We start from the raw sequence: 19,600 nt of genomic DNA on the forward strand, positions 1-19,600 counted from the left end.
CTAACGCTTCCAGACTTTACAGAGTGAGAACAATATAAGACCTTCCCCCCATTCCACCATCCTGGGACAGTAAGGGTTATGTACATATATTATAATGATTAAAGTAAAATATAAAACTTTTCATTTAACTATAGGGTATAAATATTTGGAGCACTCAGGTAGAGCGTTAAAGTAAGTTCTTAGCACTAGAACAGCGCTTTAACTGCCAGCTAGTCTAATCCTCCTCAGGAGGAGTCCGTCCAGAGAGGCAGGGCCCTTTTCTAAGGTAGAAATGGATGAAGAGCTAGGCCTGGAGTCTTGGTCTCCTGACTCCAGATGACCAGCACCCAGTGAAATAAAAACGAGAGGTAGGGCTTCCCTGGTGGTGCAGTGGTTGGGGGTCCGCCTGCTGACGCAGGGGACGCGGGTTTGTGCCCCGGTCCGGGAGGATCCCGCGTGCCATGGAGCGGCTGGGCCCGTGAGCCATGGCCGCTGAGCCTGCGCATCTGGAGCCTGTGCTCCGCGGCGGGAGAGGCCACAACGGTGAGAGGCCCGTGTACCGCAAAAAAAAAAAAAACAAAAAAACCAGAAGTAATGATGCATTGTGAAAAACAGCATGATATTTACAGCTATGGGAAGATGATTTTAAAGCAGACAGTAGCTCATCCTAGGGGCAAAATATCCTTTAATTAAAAATACAGGGACTTCCTTGGTGGTCCAGGGGTAAAGAATCCGCCTTCTAATGCAAGGACGCAGGTTCAATCCCTGGTCAAGGAACTAAGATCCCACATGCCATGGGGCAACTCGCCATAACTACTGAGCTTGCGCACCTCAACGAGAGAGCCCGCGTGCCACAAACTACAGAGCCCATGAGCCCTGGAGCCCGTGCACCACAACTAGACACAGAAAAACCTGCATACCACTAGAGAGAAGCCCGCGCACTACAACGAGGAACCCATGCGCTGCAACAAAGACCTGAAGTAGCCAAATAAATAAATAGGTATTAAAAAAAAAATACAGCTAGGGACTACCCTGGCGGTCCAGTGCTTAAGACTCTGTGCTTCCAATGCAGAAGATGTGGGTTCAATCCCTGGTCGGGGAACTCAGATCCCATAAGCCATGTGGCTCAGCAAAAAATAAATAAATAAAGAGGGATAACTTGTAATAAAGGAACCTTCTTTTTACAAAAGGATGTCCTTTCATTGTTTTTTTTTTAAATACCAGAAGTAATCCATAATCACCATTAAATAACAAAGGTTTCTTTCTTAACTGTACAGTGTATATGCTTTCCAAAAAAAAGATTCCCTTATTTTAAATTTTAATTAAAAAATAAGTAGTTTATGGGAAATTGGTATTGACATATACACACTGCTATATATAAAATAGATAACTAATAAGGATCTACTGTACAGCACAGGGAACTCTACTCAGTACTCTGTAATGGCCTATTTGAGAAAAGAATCTAAAAAACAGTGGATATATGTATATGTATAATAGATTCATTTTGCTGTATACCTGAAACTAACACAACATTGTAAATGTACTATACTCCAATAAAATTTTTTTTTAAAAAGTAGTATATTCCTATCATTCAAAATTCAAAAGGAAACAGGCTTCTCTGGTGGTGCAGTGGTTGAGAATCCGCCTGCCAATGCAGGGGACGTGGGTTTGAGCCCTGGTCCAGGAAGATCCCACATGCCGCAGAGCAACTAGGCCCGTGCACCACGACTACTAAGCCTGCGCTCTACAGCCCACGAGCCACAACTACTGAGCCTGCACACCACAACTACTGAAGTCCGTGTGCCTAGAGCCCATGCTGTGCAACAAGAGAAGCCACCTCAATGAGAAGCCCGCACGCCACAACGAAGACCCACACAGCCAAAAATAAATAAAATAAATTTTTTTAAAAATTCAAAAGGAACCAAAAGATATAAATGACCAATTTTCCCTCCCTCCTTCCCCTACCCAGCAGCCTTCCCCCCAGGCTAGCCATGTTACCAGTTTCTTACTTATCGTTCCAAAGATATTTCATACACACAAGCCAACACAGAATACGTCATTACTCTTTCATCTCTGTTACACAGGAGGCAGCATGTGTGTACACTGTGCTTATTCAAGTGACAAGTGCAGGAAGTGGTTTGGGACAGGGCACAGAGCAGATGTACTCCAGTTTCTTCAGCCGACGCCCCTGGAGGCATTGAAGGCTGCTCCTACCAGCAGTGCCCATGAGTTACACTATGTATATGTCATTTTGTATGTGTGCAGACACAGCTTTAGGATAAATTCTCAAAAGTGAGATTGCTGGGTGAAAGGTTTCATGCTTTTGTAAGCTTAACAGATACCACCAAACTGCCCTCTACAGAAGCTGCCAACAATGTGGAAGACTGCCTGTTTCTCAGCGTTCTTGCCAACACTGTGTTATTAAATGTTCTAATCTTGGCCACGTGACAGGTGAAATAGAGTATCTCAGTGTTTTTCCTACATTTCTTTTATTAGGAGTAAGGCTGAACTTCTTTGCATATATTTCTGGGTCATGAATATTTCCTTTTCTGTGAACATCGGGTTTGTATATTTTGTCTATTTTTTTTACTGTTTTTTTCCTTATCATTTTACGTAAAGGAAATTAGCCCTTTGCAATATGAGCTATACATGCTGTTTCCCAGTTTATAATTTGTCTTTTGACCTTGCTTTAATGTGGTTACTGCCATGCAAAGAGGTTTTTTTTGGTTTTTTATTTTAATAATTCGGTTTGTCTTCTCTATTATGGTTTAGAGTTAGTTACACTTAGGCCTTGTTCTTTTTTTTTTTTTTTTTTTTTTTTTTTTGGCCACACCGTGCAGCTTGCAGGATCTCAGTTCCCCAACCAGGGACTGAACCCAGGCTGTGGCAGTGAAAGCCCGGAATCCTAACCACTAGGCCACCAGAGAACTCCCCACTTAGGTCTTGTTCTTATTTTTCTGTTTTTCTTTCTCTCTCCATATACATGTATGTGTATATATACACATATATAGATACTATATAAATATATATATATTTCCCAGAATTTTTATGATCCTTTCATGGTTTCATTTATTCTTAAAATCTAGAGATTTCAGCCATGTGATATTTATCAAAAGCAATCCCTTTCATCAGCAGGTCCCCTTACATGTTTCAGTGCATTACGTGACTAACTTAGGATCCTGAGGAGGAGGCTGAAAGTGTGAAATAATCATAAACTGCAATAACAGAGGTCAAAAAACCTGTGAGATACCAACTCTCCCTCTCACCACTTGTAAGTGAAGGGGGGGAAATCGTGAATAATTTAATATTTACTCCTGTTAATTCTTAAATTAATTTTAATTAATTTAATGTTTGAATTAACTTTTATGGCAAAAATTAGCAAATGGGGGAAAAAAAGCACTTATCTACCTTGTTCACTGCTCTCGGTTGGGGAATCTTCATGTCGAAGAAAAAATTTCACTTCTTCCCTTCGTGGCCCCCACTTCTGAAGATGTTCATACATCATATAATCAAAGGGTATGGGACGCTCTAGGAAAAAAACAAACAAACAAAAAATCTTACTTTTCTCAGAAACAAACAAAATGACTCGTACCAAAAGTAAAAAATGAATAAAAATAATTTAAAATAAATGTACACATATATTAGAATTCAAGGATATTACAAGCACTGAATTTTAACTTTAATAAAGTGAAAACAAGACCATGAAGGGGAAATAATTTAGGTAACATATAAACACAAAGAAGTAAACATAAAAGCAATTCTGCACATTAAATGGGGAACAGTGAAAAAAATGTCCTTTAGTATATTTATCATGAAGCAGTATGCCTCCCACTCTCTCAAAGAAACACATTAACAAATTGGTTGAATCTTGTTATTCATTAAAATGTTACAGGTGGCAATCAGATGTATAAAGGCTTGACAACGCACTTGCTGGCAATACAGCTAGCCCACACAAACACCGGTACGTGAATGTCCACAGCAGCAGTATTCATAGTAGCCAAGAAGTGGAAACAACCCAAGGGTCCATTAACTGATGAGAGGATAAATAAACTGTTGTATATCATACAATGGATATTTGCAGCCAAAAAAAGAAATTAAGTATTGATACATGCTACAACATGGATGAATCCTGAAAACATGCTAAGAGAAAAAAGCTAGATCAAAAAGTCACACATTAAAAAATAAATACTTTTTTAAAAAGTCACATATTATATGATACAATTTATATGAGATGCCTAAAATAGTCAAACACATAGAGCCAGAAAGTAATACAGTGGTTGCCTGGGGGAGGAAGGAATGGGGAGGTACAGAGTTTGGAGATAGTTGCACAACACTGAGAATGTCCTAAAAACCACGAAGTTGTACACTAAAATGGGGATTTTTATGCTATGTGAATTTTATCTCAATTAAAAGGAAATCTTGAAATGTTCCCACTGCTGCTTGGGCTTGAAAGCGAGAAAGGATATCGGCAAGTTCCAAGGCTCACAGCAAACGGCCTGGCGTGGGAGAGGAGCAGGACAAGACCGAACCATATTTTGGCTCCTCTCAACACAGGAGTATGTCTGGGCGAGAGGCTCCTCCTGCTCAGCCTGAGAACCCGACACTGAGTCAAGAGAAAGAGCTGTGCAAGCTGCAGCCTTATCATACATTCAAGGTGTGATTTACTGTTCAGTCCTAGATAAGTGCCAGACTTCCGTAAGGAAGAAAACCCCACCATTCATAGAAATGCAGCGCACACTGTGCTGCTGCCATTTCATCTTCCTACATGTGCAGGCAAGCTTTGCCTATTCAGCCAACATCAAGGGCAAGGACATAAATCATCTCATCTCAGTTGAAAATGAAGTCTGTGTGTGCTTAGTTCAACTCTGAACTGAGTATTTGTACAACAAAAAGCAAGCACAAACTGAACACTAATGAAGAAATATCATTCCATATTTTTAGTTTTGAAAGTAACACTTTTTATGGATATAGGCCTATAAAAAAGATTTTTAAGAACTTGTATATTGTAGTTTTATAGCTGTGAGGCCCATGTTTAAGCCTAATCGTGTCCCTTGGTTTTACATAACATTGTGTCTTAGGCCATATTTTTATTCATATTGCTTTGGCTTACAAATTTTTTTCACATTAATTAAAATCAGTTTACAATCCCCACTTAAATCTACCAAGTCTGAGCATAACTTTATAAAGTTAAAACTCCAATTTTGCCTTAAAGCCAGTTATTGAAAAAAATGTTTCCCTTTATAAGTAAAAAAATTTTAAAGACTAACTTCAAGAAAAGCAAGCTAAGCTTCACTACCTTTTTTAAATAAGAAGGGTTAACTAAAACGTATTTCTGTTTTAAAGCGAAAACAAAACTACCCCACATGTATCATGTAGAATTAATAGCATACTATACCTCATTAGCATCTTATGTAATGGAGAAATCTATGATAAGACTTTCAGCCATTCTTGGATAAGGCAAAAAGAAAATCAAGTAGGAAATTTCACAAAAAGAAAAACTGAAGGTTCTACCTACACTCCTGATTTGCATGAGAGCTGACATACTCGAGGAAGGGAACCACAAAAAGATCAGGATAATAAGCTGGCCAAGTTAACAGACTGTTATGGGCTGGGTTGTGTCCCTTCACACACAAATTCATATGCTGAAGTCCTAACCCCTAGTACCTCAGAATGTGACCTTATTTGAAGACAGGATCTTTAAAGAGGTAATAAGTTAAAATGAGGGCATTAGGGTGCACCCTAATCCAAATGACTGGTGTCCCTTTAAGAAGAGATTAGGACACAGATACAGACGGAAGGCCATGTAAGGACACAGGGAGAAGACTGCTGTCTACAAGCCAAGGAGAGAGGCCTCAGGAGAAACCAACCTTGCTGACACCTTGATCTCAGACCTCTAGCCTCCAGAATTGTGAAAAGATAAATTTCTCTTATTTAAGCCACCCAGTTTGTGTTACTTTGTTATGGCGGCCTGAGCAAAGTAATACACAGATCCACAGAGAAATACTCTCTTCTCAAAAGCACTGACAATTACATTGGAGTATCATATTTCTGAATACTGATGACATGAGTATACCATGTGTTATAGATGCAATCATTTTTATGCAAAGCGTTCTCCAAAATCTGAATATTACCTTAAGGGTTCCTCTGGGGTAAAAAAGACAGAGAAAGGCTGTGCTTTTTCCCCTTCCTTTGAATCTCATCCACCACCATCTCTTCAAGACCTCGCTTTGCTGCTCCAATTTACTCAATGATTTAAGTGTTTACTCAGGGCCTATTATGAGAAACAGGCTGGGCACTGGCAGTATGATGGTGAACAAACAAGTTCCTGCCTTCAGGAATTTTAGTCCAATAAGACAGAGAGAGATGAAAGCTACCATATTATGTTTTGATAAATACAATGACAGTACTGGAGCAAAGGGGAGGGACCCTTAACACACTCTGAGATTCAAGGAAGGGATGAGAGGCAAAGGTGCGTGGGTGCTAGGGACTGTTCTAGACAGTGGGAGCAGTGGCTGTGACCCTCTGTGCTCCGAGGAGGTAGGCCTCATTCCTGATGAGGCTAGACCACAGGTTATGATTTCAGATGGCCCTGGAGCCAAGGACTGCAACAAATGAGTGACTCAAGCGGCCAGGGACCACTGGGGCTCTCCCAGACTAATATAAGGGGCAGATAAGGAATAAGAAGTGACAGCAAGCCACAAAAAGCACGAGTGCTAAGAGGCTAGAGAAGAGCAAACAATGATGGAATGACCAGGCTCTAACATTAGTCCTCTAAAAACTGCAATTACTTAACACCCCTCTTCCTGTAGCTGATATCAGACTGATAACTGAGGACCTGGCCTCTTACTTCTACTTTAGTAAATAGTCCACCATTTATCAAAGTCAAGTTTCTCTCAATGTGTCCTTAAAGTTTTTACTCTGAATCTGAAGGATAACATTAAAAGCACAAGACTTTGGAAGAAAATATTTACAAATCATACACCTAATAAGGGACCTGTATCTACAATATATAAAGAACTCTTACTGGGGATGTAATGTACATCATGGTGACCAGAGTTAACAATACATACTGCAGGGACTTCCCTGGTGGCACAGTGGTTAAGAATCTGCCTGCCAATTCAGGGGACATGGGTTCGATTCCTGGTCCGGGAAGATCCTACATGCTGCGGAGCAACAACTACTGAGCCTGTGCTCTAGAACCTGTGAGCCACAACTAATGAGCCCATGTGCCATAACTACTGAAGCCCACGCACCTACAGCCTATGTTCTGCAACAAGAGAAGCCACCGCAATGAGAAGCCCACGCACCACAATGAAAAGTAGCCCCCACTCGCTGCAACTAGAGAAAACCTGTGCACAGCAACGAAGACCCAATGCCACCAAAAATAAATTAAAAAAAAAAACATACTGCATATTTGAAGTTGCTAAAAGAGTAGACCTTAAAAGTTCTCATCACAAGAAAAAATATTCTGTAACTGTGTGCAGTAATGGATGCTAACTAGACTTACTGTGGTGATCATTTCACAATATATACAAATATCAAATAATTATATAGTACATTTCAAACTAATAAAATGTTGTATGTCAATTATACCTCAATTAAAAAATTATTTTTAAAAAGTGTAAGAATTCACTGATTATCCCTAAGTGTCCTTTAAACACATCCATCTGGACACCCACCTCATACACAGCATGTTCCAAATGACCACTCTCTTGCTTCCTGACTCAGACCCATCCATGCACACAGTTACCTCCTTCCACACGCTGTCAGAGCAGGTGGCCTTGCCAGTCTAGTTCCCACCCTCCTGGGCCCCTCCTCTCAGTGCTGTCTGAGGAGCACGCCTTCTCCATGCTCGTCTCTTGTCCTTCCCTCACACTGCTCCCCTCGCCTGGTGTATCCTATCCCAGTTCAATTCCACATCTCCATGAGAATCCACATTATTTTGCAGAATTTTCTGTATTCGGTAATTATATTACCTACACTGATCATCTCTGCCCAGCTAGCTGACAAATCCTTAAATGTAAGAGCCAGTATTAACTCTTCTCAACTTAATAAGCAAATATTTATGAAGCACTTACTATTTAAAAGGCTTTGTGCGCAGGGGAACACCACAGTGATTTTGTCTTCGTGAAGTTACCGTAGGGAGAAGAAAAGCAGATCAACAACCTGACATGCAACAAACGAAACACTGTAAGGCCTCAGTGGACAGGGAACTCTCGTTTGGTCAGTAGTGATGTCAGAAAGCCTTCACACAAGAACCAGATCTGCTTTCCCGGCTTCTTCCACATGGCTACGGTGAGGGTCAAATCACAGAACACACTTCTTTGCAAACAGCATTTATAACATCCTATCCTCATGCGATAAAATAGTTTTTACTTTACTCAATTCCTTATTACCCCAGATAACAAAGAACCGGAAACAACATTCTGTATTCAATAAACACTGGATTTCATGTACTTAGTCATCTTTATAGAGCCTAATACATACCATTTCCTCTCCACACTTCAGCTAAATGGCAACTGCCTTCTCCAGGTTCCTTGCAAAATTCTACAACATCCCGACATGTTGTTTCTGGTGTTATGGGAACTTCTGTTAAAATCTGTTCATTGTTGCTCAAGAACACGGTTAATATCATCTGTAAGAGAAAGATTAAATTAAAGCTACAAACTTAGAGTCATCCTATCAATAAGAGATTAATCTGTAAATTAAAAGTGATCCCCCCCACACCCCACTCCTCACTGCCACTCCGCCCTGCCAGAATGCTTACGGGACAGGTTAAGCTGATCCTAAAGTTCATGTAGAAAAATTAAAATATAAGACAAGTCAGGAAAATGCCAAAAGAGGAGTATTAGAAGGAAACTAGCACTTCTAGATATTATAAAGCCTCAAAACAGTATGGCAACAGCACATAAATAGATCAACGGGACAAATTACAAAGTCCAGAAACAGAAAATGGTAAATGATGAAGCAGGGTATCTCCAAAACTGAGGAAGGAAAAGACTATATAATGAACGATGCCTGGGCAATTAAAATACCCATCTGGAAAAAGTGATTCATACTGCACATCATACACAAGCGTAAGTTCCTAACAGATCAAATATTTAAATATAAATCACAAAATTGTAAAGATTCCAGACCAAAACTGGGTAAATTCCTTTTTATAACCTTGGAGTACAGAGCCCTTTCTACCTATGACTCAAAAACCAGACACCACAGAAAAAGATATATTCAGGTAATAAAACACAGGGATCTTTTACAAAGCAAAAAAGACTAACTGGGGAAAAATACTTGTAACTAATATCACATATAAAAAGCCAATCTCCTCAATATATAAAAGGCTCCTAAAAACTGGTACCAGAAAGACCAAAAATCCAATCTATTTTTAAAAATTGACTGAAGAAATAATATATCACAGTAAAAGAAATGAAAATGGTCCTTAAATGAAGGTATATTATAATGTATTTGAAAATTTAATCCAGCATTATTTTAAAAAAACTTTTAAAAACCCTACCACTTTGATCTAAGAACTCAAGAGATTGTATCATAAGGGATTTTTAAAAAACATTACCCCTAAAGTAAAATTTAAACCAAAGATTTTCTTTAATCTTTTTTTTTTTTTTTTTTTTTTTGCGGTACACGGGCCTCTCACTGTTGTGGCCTCTCTCATTGTGGAGCACAGGCTCCGGACACACAGGCTCAGCAGCCATGGCTCACGGGCCTAACCGCTCCGTGGCATGTGGGATCTTCCCGGACCGGGGCACGAACCCGTGTCCCCTGAATCGGCAGGCGGACTCTCAGCCACTGCGCCACCAGGGAAGCCCTGTTTAATCTTTAATCAAAGTCAGAAACAAAATCTGCATTTGTCCCAAAATTCTCCTCTCAAAATCTTGGCTGTCAACTAAGTATTTTAGTTCATTGTTAAAATATTTTTTTCTTAGAAGTGCCCTAAATTCCTAAATTTTGAGATTAAACATCTCTATACTGACGGCCAGATTTTATTACCAAAACTAGTAATAGTTATGAACTGTTCTCTTGCCACCAATCTCCCCTTACTCCAACCTACCCCTTCACTGTTGCCACTTAATTTCCTAAATGTAAATCAGTTGAAGTCATTCCCTTGCTTAAAATATTCAGGAGCCCTGCGCTGCCTAATAGCAATCCTTCCCAAAACATTTATTCGAGTTTATAAACAGGAAACTGGTTTCTTTACTGAGCACTCAAGAGTCTAACATTGTAATGTTCATGTGAATCTCTAACTTTTCTCCCCCAGAGACTCTCATGGGGCTTGGATTTCCACAGAATGCCCTCCGAGAAAGCCTAGACTACAGGATAAACTGCAAACTCCTATCATGGGTAAAAGATTCCTCACAACCTTCCTAGCCTTCCAGTCCTAGTGCCTTCCCACAATGAACCTTGCTCCCTCAAGTCCAAGTTCTCTCAGGCCGCTGTCCCTCTGCCCCAGTGCCCTTCCTGTTTGCCTGTAAACTCCTATTCACCCTTCGAAACTCAGCTCATATGCTACCACCTTTGCAAAACCTCCCTTCACCACCTCCTCTCACCAAGGAGGCTACATGTTCCTTCCTTTGTGATCTAGTAGCTCTTCACACACATCTTTATTACATCACCCTAGGCTCTACGTGCCTCCAAGCAATTCACTTTTGAATCTTTTGTTCCTATTGCCTGATCAGTATCTGATGTATGGGAGGCACTGTGAAATCCGGTCGACTCCACGAATGACAGACAAAATATAAAACCTCCACCATACCACAGAACTGAGGAAACACTACTCATGATCTAAGTAAGATACACCCAGTCTGTTCAACAAGCACTTTTCCTTCAGTTCTTCTAGGATGTTATAAACACATTTCTCTTTTATAAGAAATAAAACAGTTATTTCTGCTCACTAACCCACAGAGGAATTTATCTTTAAAAGTTGGGGTCTTTTAAATACTAACATAAATGGCCTGGAATCTATAGAATTTGGAATAAAATTGGTAATTCCTGGATCCAGTGCAAACAAGTCCAGAACTGAAGGGCCTTAATGCTATACCAGTTTCATCAGAACAAGTGGAATTTTTTTAAAAATAAATTTATTTACTTATTTATTTTTGGCTGCATTGGGTCTTTGTTGCTGTGCACAGGCTTTCTCTAGTTGCAGCGAGCAGGGGCTACTGTTGCGGTGTGCGGGCTTCTCATTGTGGTGGCTTCTCTTGTTGCGGAGCACGGGCTCTAGACACGCAGGCTTCAGTTGTTGTGGCTTGTGGGCTCTAGAGCGCAGGCTCAGTAGTTGTGGCCCACGGGCTTACCTGCTCTGTGGCATGTGGGATCTTCCCGGACCAGGGCTTGAACCCATGTCCCCTGCACTGGCAGGCGGATTCTCAACCACTGCGCCACCAGATAAGCCCTTGGAATATATTTTTATTCTTGTTTACTCATATTTATTTTATTCTTCTAATGGTAAATATTTTCCCATGTGATTTCACAGCCTATGCTTTAAATTTAGTTATTTATTTATTTGTTTGTTTGGCTGCGCCGGGTCTTAGTTATAGCACGCGGGATCTACGTTGTGGCATGTGGAATCTAGTTCCCTGACCAGGGATCAAATCCGGGCCCCCTGCATTGGGAGTGCAGAGTCTTAGCCACTAGACCACCCGGGAAGTCCCCTCATAGCCTATGCTTTTTAAGATCTAATAATATATTTTCCCAAACCACAGTTTATAAATCAAAATTTCAAATCAGTGAGAATATTTTTAAAAATTATCTTCTCTTTAAGTGCTGTAACTACATTTCACTAATAACCAGGAGTGGGTCCTGTTTTCCGCGGTTCTTCAGCCTTTTCATTCCTCATCCTGTACTGCTTGTGTCTACTACAGGATCCATGCTTTGTTTTCCATACTGTGAGCTAGTGAAGGTTTATGCAACCATCTGCTCCTGGAAGCCGGGCCTCTGGCCAGAACCAGTCTCGTATGCTCATCACCCACCATGGGCACACAGTGGCACCCGTAAAGGCATGGTTTGTGCTTCTCTGCTCGGAAAGCAGAATTCTTTAGGAACCTGCTGTCATAATGAACCATGGTGTGACACTCTTCAGGGACACTTTTGAATTACCAAGACTTTTCAGCTCGTGAATAAGTTCAACATGATGGGGGAAGGGGAGGAGGGGCAGAATGGCAGAGTTGTGAGTTTGAACATTTATTCTTGAAAGCTAAGAACTCGCAGATAACTTATCCGAAAGTCACTACACATTACTTCAGTTTTTAATTCTATTTTATAGTCTTTAGTAAACCCTATCTTTCCTAATCTTAGCAAAATCCATTTCCCCTAATCTCTACTACTCAATCAAAGCTAATGTCATTATAATCATCACAGATTTAAAAGCTCTCGAGATAAATTAAGCTGGCATTGACCTGGATGGTACATACTTCCCTAGAGCAACCCCTAAAATTGGAGCTGAAAAGGCATGGGACTGCTACCATTATTCTAGCAGGTATTTCTTAGATTAAAAGAAACTGAAGACTCTCCAACATAAATATCATAAGTATTAATCCTAGATGCACTTTTTTTTAAATATCTTTGAAATCACAATCTATCTTACAACTGATAGCATGTCACAATCTAATGGGTAGTGTTATTTTTTTTCTTTCTTAATAGTATGTATGGAGATGAAACCCAATAGGGTTAAGGATTAAGACAAAGAAAACAAAGTAAAAAAGTTAATGTTTATTCTTCCTAAAAGATTAATATGTTGAAAATAAAAGATTTGGTTAACTACAGTTAGAAAAACACACAAAGATTTATACTATGTGCTGTAACCAGAATAGCACGTGATGATAAAATGCCTTTCTTCAAACTGTTCCCTCTGCCCAGACAAGTCACGCTATCAGACCCTGCCCGCCTGTCTGTCCTTCTCCATCATCCGCAAACGTCCACCTCCTCTTGGAAGTATTTCCTGACGCAACTGTCTACCCATCCTGACCCAATGTGAGTCAGGGCCTCCTCTTTTGCTCTCCTATAACAGACTGTGGCTATTTCTGGCATAACATTCTTACACTAAATTATCAATGGCTTTCATGATTACATCCTCTACTGGAACAGTGTTTGTGACTCACAGGAGTGAGTTGTGACCCATTACCTGCTCTTGAAATCATCTAAGTGGGTCTCAAGCTGCACATATTTTTATTTAAAGTTGCTTTAAAAAAACCTAGAATGGCCATAAGGCCACTGAGGGCAGGACCTGTGTTCTCTAACTCAGTGCCTGAGTAAAATATGTGTGCTCAGTAAATAAAAGATGGAAGCAGCCTAGCAGGCAGCTAACTGCATAACCATATCAGATTAAGAGGTCAACTTCTCCTCACTCTCAAGAACATTTGAGCTACATAAAGAAAACCACTGGGAATCTACCACTAATGTAAGTCATTTACATAGTAGAGCCTTTAAAACATTTGCTCACCTAACCAACCTATCTAAAACAGCACTCCTCTATCTCACTCTGCTTTTTTTCTTCTTCGTTTTCATCACCACCTGATCTATGTTGTATATTTATTTACTTGTTTATCCTCTGTCTCCTCCCACTAGAACACAAGCTCCCTGAGAGCAGGGATTTTAGTTAGTTCACTGCTCTATCACTAGTGCCTGGAGTAAAGCCTGGCACATAGTAGGCACTCAATAAACTCCCCCAAGTATATAAAAAATTTCTTTTTAAAATAGGTTGAGTCACAAAGGGTAGGTGTCTGCCTTCTTATCTTCAAGGTCTCCATAGGAAAAAAACAAACAAACAATATTTTACCCCCCTTATCACTGAGTTACTCCACATCAGAGAGAAGAAGGATAAAAATCTTTTTTAAATGTTAGTGTTGGGGACTTCCCTGGTGGCGCAGTGGTTAAGAATCCACCTGCCAATGCAGGGGACACAGGTTCGAGCCCTGGTCCGGGAAGATCCCATATGCTGCGGGGCAACTAAGCCCGTGCACCACAACTACTGAGCCTGTGCTCTAGAGCCTGCGAGCCACAGCTACTGAGCCCGTGTGTCACAACTACTGAAGCCCATGTGCCTAGAGACCGTGCTCCACAACAAGAGAAGCCACCGCAATGAGAAGCCCACGCACCGCAACGAAGAGTAGCTCCCGCTCGCCGCAACTACAGAAAGCCTGCATGCAGCAATGAGACCCAAGGCAGCCAAAAAATAAATTTGAAAAAATTTTTAAATGTTAGCGTAAAGTCAGAAGCCTATACACATGCATATGATATTTGGCAGATTTTACTCAAAACTAGACATCACAGAAATCCCTTGTTAAAGTTTTCTCTCTTTCCACAAGGTGGCACTGCAGGGTGTCGGGGGTGGGGGGGAGTCCCACCCCTACGCCTGCAAATTTTGGGGAAACGAATTAACTCCAAAGAAAATGAACAAAGAGTTTGGTAAGATATTACGCTCAATTTTCATAATTGGAATTCGTGTTATTTTGGCAAAGAACTAGAACTAGCCTTTCAAGATCAATGAAGAATTTTTTTCTAAATAAGCAAGAAGTAAATATTTAAGACTCTTGAGAGGACAGATACATTTAAATATTTAAGTAGCATCTACTCATAAGAGACTAATACAGTTAAATGACCATTAAATTAGATCCTCAATAACCATATCAATTAGTTCAAGTCACTGTTTTTTGCCTTTTTTTTTTTTTGCGGTACCCGGGCCTCTCACTGTTGTGGCCTCTCCCGTTGCGGAGCACAGGCTCTGGTCACGCAGGCTCAGCGGCCATGGCTCACGGGCCTAGCCGCTCTGCGGCATGTGGGATCTTCCCGGACCGGGGCACGAACCCGTGTCCCCTGAATCGGCAGGCGGACTCGCAGCCACTGCGCCACCAGGAAAGCCCTGGCAGGCGGATTCTTAACCACTGCGCCACCAGGGAAGTCCCTTTGCTTTAATAATTTAATATTTTAAAAGTATATATTCCATCATATAAAAATTTCCTCTCACCAGCTTGAATTGGTGAAATCTGGTCACACGCTATTCCTGGGAATACAAAATATACATCTCAGCTTCCCTTCACCTTACTTACTTAATCCCTCCAGTATTTAAAAGCATATGCATTTTGAGGGAACCTGTCTAAAACCTTGTAGAAATACAAAACTCACGAAGCTTCTTGTAATGTCTAGATATGCTATTACTCCATAGCATGTGTGGAGGTGATACAGCTGACCAAATATAATCTATTCATTAAAACTTAAAGAATCCTCTAAAATAGGAACAGGGCAGTATCAACTCTGACACCCTTGTTCATCAATGTTGAGAATCACTGCTCAGAATGATGGTTGCGTTACTGACATTGTCCATGTGACTCATTATGGAAGCAGAACTGATTTTCAAACCACAGGTTGTGACCTACTAATGTGCTGTATAATCAATTAGTGCCCTCAGGGCCAGGTTTGTTTTTTAATGGAGAAGAACAATATAAAATAGTATTCTAACACAACACTGTAAATCAACTATACTCTAATATAAAATAAAAAGTAAAACAAAACACACATCAAAAAAAAACAGTATTAAGAGAATGAAAAGGGACTTCCCTGGTGGCTCAGTGGTTAAGAATCTGCCTGCCTATGCAGGGGACACAGGTTTGATCCCTGTTCCGGGAAGATCCCACATGCCGTGAAGCAACTAAGCCCGTGCGCCACACTACTGAGCCGGCGCTGTAGAGGCCGCGAGCCACAACTACCGAAGGCCTCATACCTAGAGCCCGTGCTCTGCAACAAGAGAAGCCACTGCAATGAGAAGCCCGTGCACTGCAACGAAGAGTAGCCTGGGCTCAACACAACTAGAGAAAGCCCGCGCAGCCATACATACATACACACATACATACATACATACATACATAAATAAATTTTAAAAAAGAACGAAAAGACCAGCCTGGGAGAAAATATTTATAAAACACATATCTGATAAAGAATCTGTATCCTAAATATACACAGAACTCTTAAAACTCAATAAGAAAACAAAGAACCCAATCAAAAAATGAACAAAAGATCCATATACCTCATCAAAGAAGATACACAGATGGCAAATCAGCATGTGAAGAGATGTTCATCAGAGGTCATTAGGGAATTGCAAATTAAAACAACAATGAGAAACCACTACACACCTAACAGAATGTCCAAAATCCAGAACACTGACAATACCAAATGCTGACAAAGATGTGGAGCAATAGGAACCTGCTGGTGGAAATGTGAAATGGCACATCCACTTTGGAAGACAGTCTGGCAGTTTCTTACGAAACTAAACATATTCTCACCATGAGATCCAGCAATTAAGATTCTTGGTATTTACCCAAATGAATTGAAAATTTATATCTACACAAAAACCTACACACGAATGTTTATAGTAGCTTTTTATTCAAACCTGCCAAAACTTGGAAGTCACCAAGACATCCTTCGGTAGGTGAATGGATAAATAAACTGTGGTGCATGCAGAAAATGGAATACCATGCAGTGATAAAAAGAAATGAGCTATCAAGTCACAAAAAGACATGGAGGAAACATAAATGCACACGGCTAAGTGAAAGAAACCAGTCTGAAAAGACTACGTACTGTATGATTCCAACTATATGACATTCTGGAAAAGAAAAAACTGTGGAGACAGTAAAATGATCAGTGGTTGCCAGGAGCTGAGGGTGGAAAGAAGGATGAGTAAGTGGAAGGAAAATAATTTTTTAGGGCAGTGAAACTACTCTGTATGATACCATATTGGTAGATAAATGACACTCCACATTTGTCAAAACTCACAGAACTGTACAACAGAAAGAGTGAACCCTCATGTAAACTATGGACTTTAGTTAATAATAATGTATGAACATTAGTGCATTAATTATAACAAAGGTACCCCATTAAAGCAAGATGCTAATAATAGGGAAAACTGTTGGGGTTCAATCTTTCTGTAAACCTAAAACTGCTCTAAAAAACAGTCTATTAATTTAAAATAAAAAATAAAACAATACACTACATGTGGTAAAGGTTGAGTCCTGTCTCCTGAAATTCTGACTACATATATCCATATAGAAAGATACAGGATTGTGTGTAAGACTGGGTCACGTTGTAAAAGGTGTTTCTTGGTGTGGGTCATGGTCCAAGAAGTTTGGAAGAAACTGCTCTCAGGGCCTCATGAAACCCCCCAGGATTAAATGAAAAAATCACTACACTGGGGGAAAAGCACTCCCATCAACATTTATCAGTGCTTATTACTAGGCACTGTGATACACACTTCACACATTCTCAATTCACACACCAACTTTGTGAGATAAATACCAACCTTCATTTTACAGATTAGGGAAAGGAGGCTTGGAGAGGTTAAATAACTTGTCCAAGGTCACTGAGCTAATAAATGCCAGAGTAGGATTGGATTTAACCCTGGTCTGACCGACTCCAAAGCTATGGTCTGAACCACTACTCTAAACCACTTCAAAAGGAAAAAAGCAAAACAGCAGAATTTTAATAAATACCTTCTACTTACAGTATACTCCCCATTATTAAATAACTTCTCAACTAACCAAATTTTATCTAGTGTCTACAGTTGAAGCTATCTAAAATGCAAAGTTAATCATACAAGGGAACCAGAACAAAGAATCATGCATTTTTTCTAATTATTCAACTATAAAGATGATCTCACTAATAGATGTTCTAATTAAATTTTCTTGACCTTACAAAATTTTAAATTAGGTGTACCAACAATTTTCAGAATAAGGCTTCCTCTTTCTACATATTTCTTTGTAAAATTCAAGAAAATATATTCCTGTAAGTATTTTTAAAAAATATTTATCTACTCCTAGGTATATACCCAAGAAAATTAAAAACATATGTCTACACAAAAACTTGAACAAAAATGTTTATAGTACCATTACTCATAACAGCCAAAAAGTGGAAACAGCCCAAACTGATGAACGGATAAACAAATGTCGTATATCTATCTATACAATGGAACATTACTTGATCATAAAAAGGAATGAAGTGAATGCTACAAACATGGATCAACCTTAGAAACACTGCCAAGTGAAAGATGCCAGATACAAAAGGTCACATGTTGTGTGATTCCATTTACATGAGATGTCCAGAATAGGCAAATCCATAGAGACAGGAAGTAGATTAGTGGTTGCCAGGGAATAAGGGGAAGGAGGAATAGGAAGTGACTGCTAATGGGTACGGTTTCTTCTTGGGGTGATGAAAATGTTCTAAAATTAGATAGTGGTAACAGTTACACGAGTCTGTGAATATGTTAAAACCACTAAACTGCATACTTCAAAGGAGTGAATGTTATGTGAAATACATGTCAATAAAGCTGTATTTAAAAAATACCTAGCTATACCAATTATTCAACCTATATAATCAGTAAAATATTTTTCCCAATGGAAACAACTTTAAATAAATATTATGGGACTTCCCTGGTGGCGTAGTGGTTAAGAATCCGCCTGCCAATGCAGGGGACACGGGTTTGAGCCCTGGTCCGGGAAGATCCCACATGCCGCGGAGCAACTAAGCCCGTGCGCCACAACCACTGGGCTTGTGCTCTGGAGCCCACAAGCCATAACTACTGAGCTCACGTGCCACAACTACTGAAGCCCGCATGCCTAGAGCCCGTGCTCCACAACGAGAAGCCACCGCAATGAGAAGCTGGTGCACCACAACAAAGAGTGGCCCCCGCTTGCCACAACTAGAGAAAGCCCATGTGCATCAACAAAGACCCAATGCAACCATAAATAAATAAATATTATATCATTTCTTTGTATATATTTTTCTTTTCTCCAGTAATAAAGATTTATAATTGTACAAATCCTGTTTTTTCATGTCTGCTAATACCAAAAGTTGAGTACTAATCCTTCTGCCAGCAGAAAACAAAGCTCAAAACAAGGATAATTAGTAATGTCTCTGAAGAACACTTTAATATACTCACGCGTATAGACACCATAGCAAATACCATCATCTGTACAAAATCAGAATACAATTTACGAAGGAAAAGTAAGTCCAATAGCCCTCCTATCTTTTTACAAATGACTCCGTCCATTTTGTCTTTCAGCCAGCTCTTAAAAACCATGATGCTACTTTGAATTTGCCTATAATGCTCTGAGTTACCATTCTCAAAATATTTCTCATCTTTAGAAAAATACGCAAAACTCAAGTGTAGAAAACAAAAGTCCCAGTGCCTGGAGATTATCTATGCCATTTACAAAGGAAAAATACTTCAATAGGTGTCCCTTAGGCCTCATGGAATCTAAATTCAGGCACTAATGACATGAACCATGATAAGATGTCCTAATGAAACAAGACAGACCACTGTTGTTACAACAGAGTGATATGGTGGATAAAGTTTCACCTAATTAGGTGAGTTCCATGGAAGAAAAAGTTTGGTGTTAGCACTGTTCAATAACAACTGTAACCAGGATCTAGAAATCACTATGAAAAGGAAAACTAAACATTAATTTACTAATCTCCATATAAAACCCACTATTAAAAAAAAAGACTTGCCTAAGTTTCGTCATCAACTTTAAAAAGAGAAACCTCAAGGTTTTTAAATAAGTTTTCATAATAAATGCCTTGTTGGTATGTTATGCTTAGGAAAATTGCTTGTTGGAAGTAGGAC

At 39.8% G+C, this 19,600-nt stretch overlaps 1 protein-coding gene across 3 annotated transcripts in view; it reads right to left on the bottom strand.

Moving 5' to 3' along the window:
- PPP1R13B (protein phosphatase 1 regulatory subunit 13B) overlaps nt 1-19,600 on the bottom strand; it is an 83,409-nt gene that overhangs the window by 44,912 nt on the left and 18,897 nt on the right. For 2 of the 3 annotated variants that reach the window (XM_032624612.1, XM_032624611.1), the window contains exons 2-3: nt 8,467-8,614; nt 3,388-3,507 (exon numbers count right to left, since the gene is read on the bottom strand). In XM_032624612.1, the coding sequence (XP_032480503.1) occupies nt 3,388-3,507; nt 8,467-8,614 (268 nt within the window). Of the gene's footprint in view, nt 1-3,387; nt 3,508-8,057; nt 8,146-8,466; nt 8,615-19,600 lie in introns of those variants that run through there. The other variant, XM_032624613.1, reaches the window with a different exon arrangement.

The sequence above is a fragment of the Phocoena sinus genome, chromosome 2 (assembly GCF_008692025.1).
Source record: "Phocoena sinus isolate mPhoSin1 chromosome 2, mPhoSin1.pri, whole genome shotgun sequence".
NCBI lineage: Eukaryota > Metazoa > Chordata > Mammalia > Artiodactyla > Phocoenidae > Phocoena > Phocoena sinus.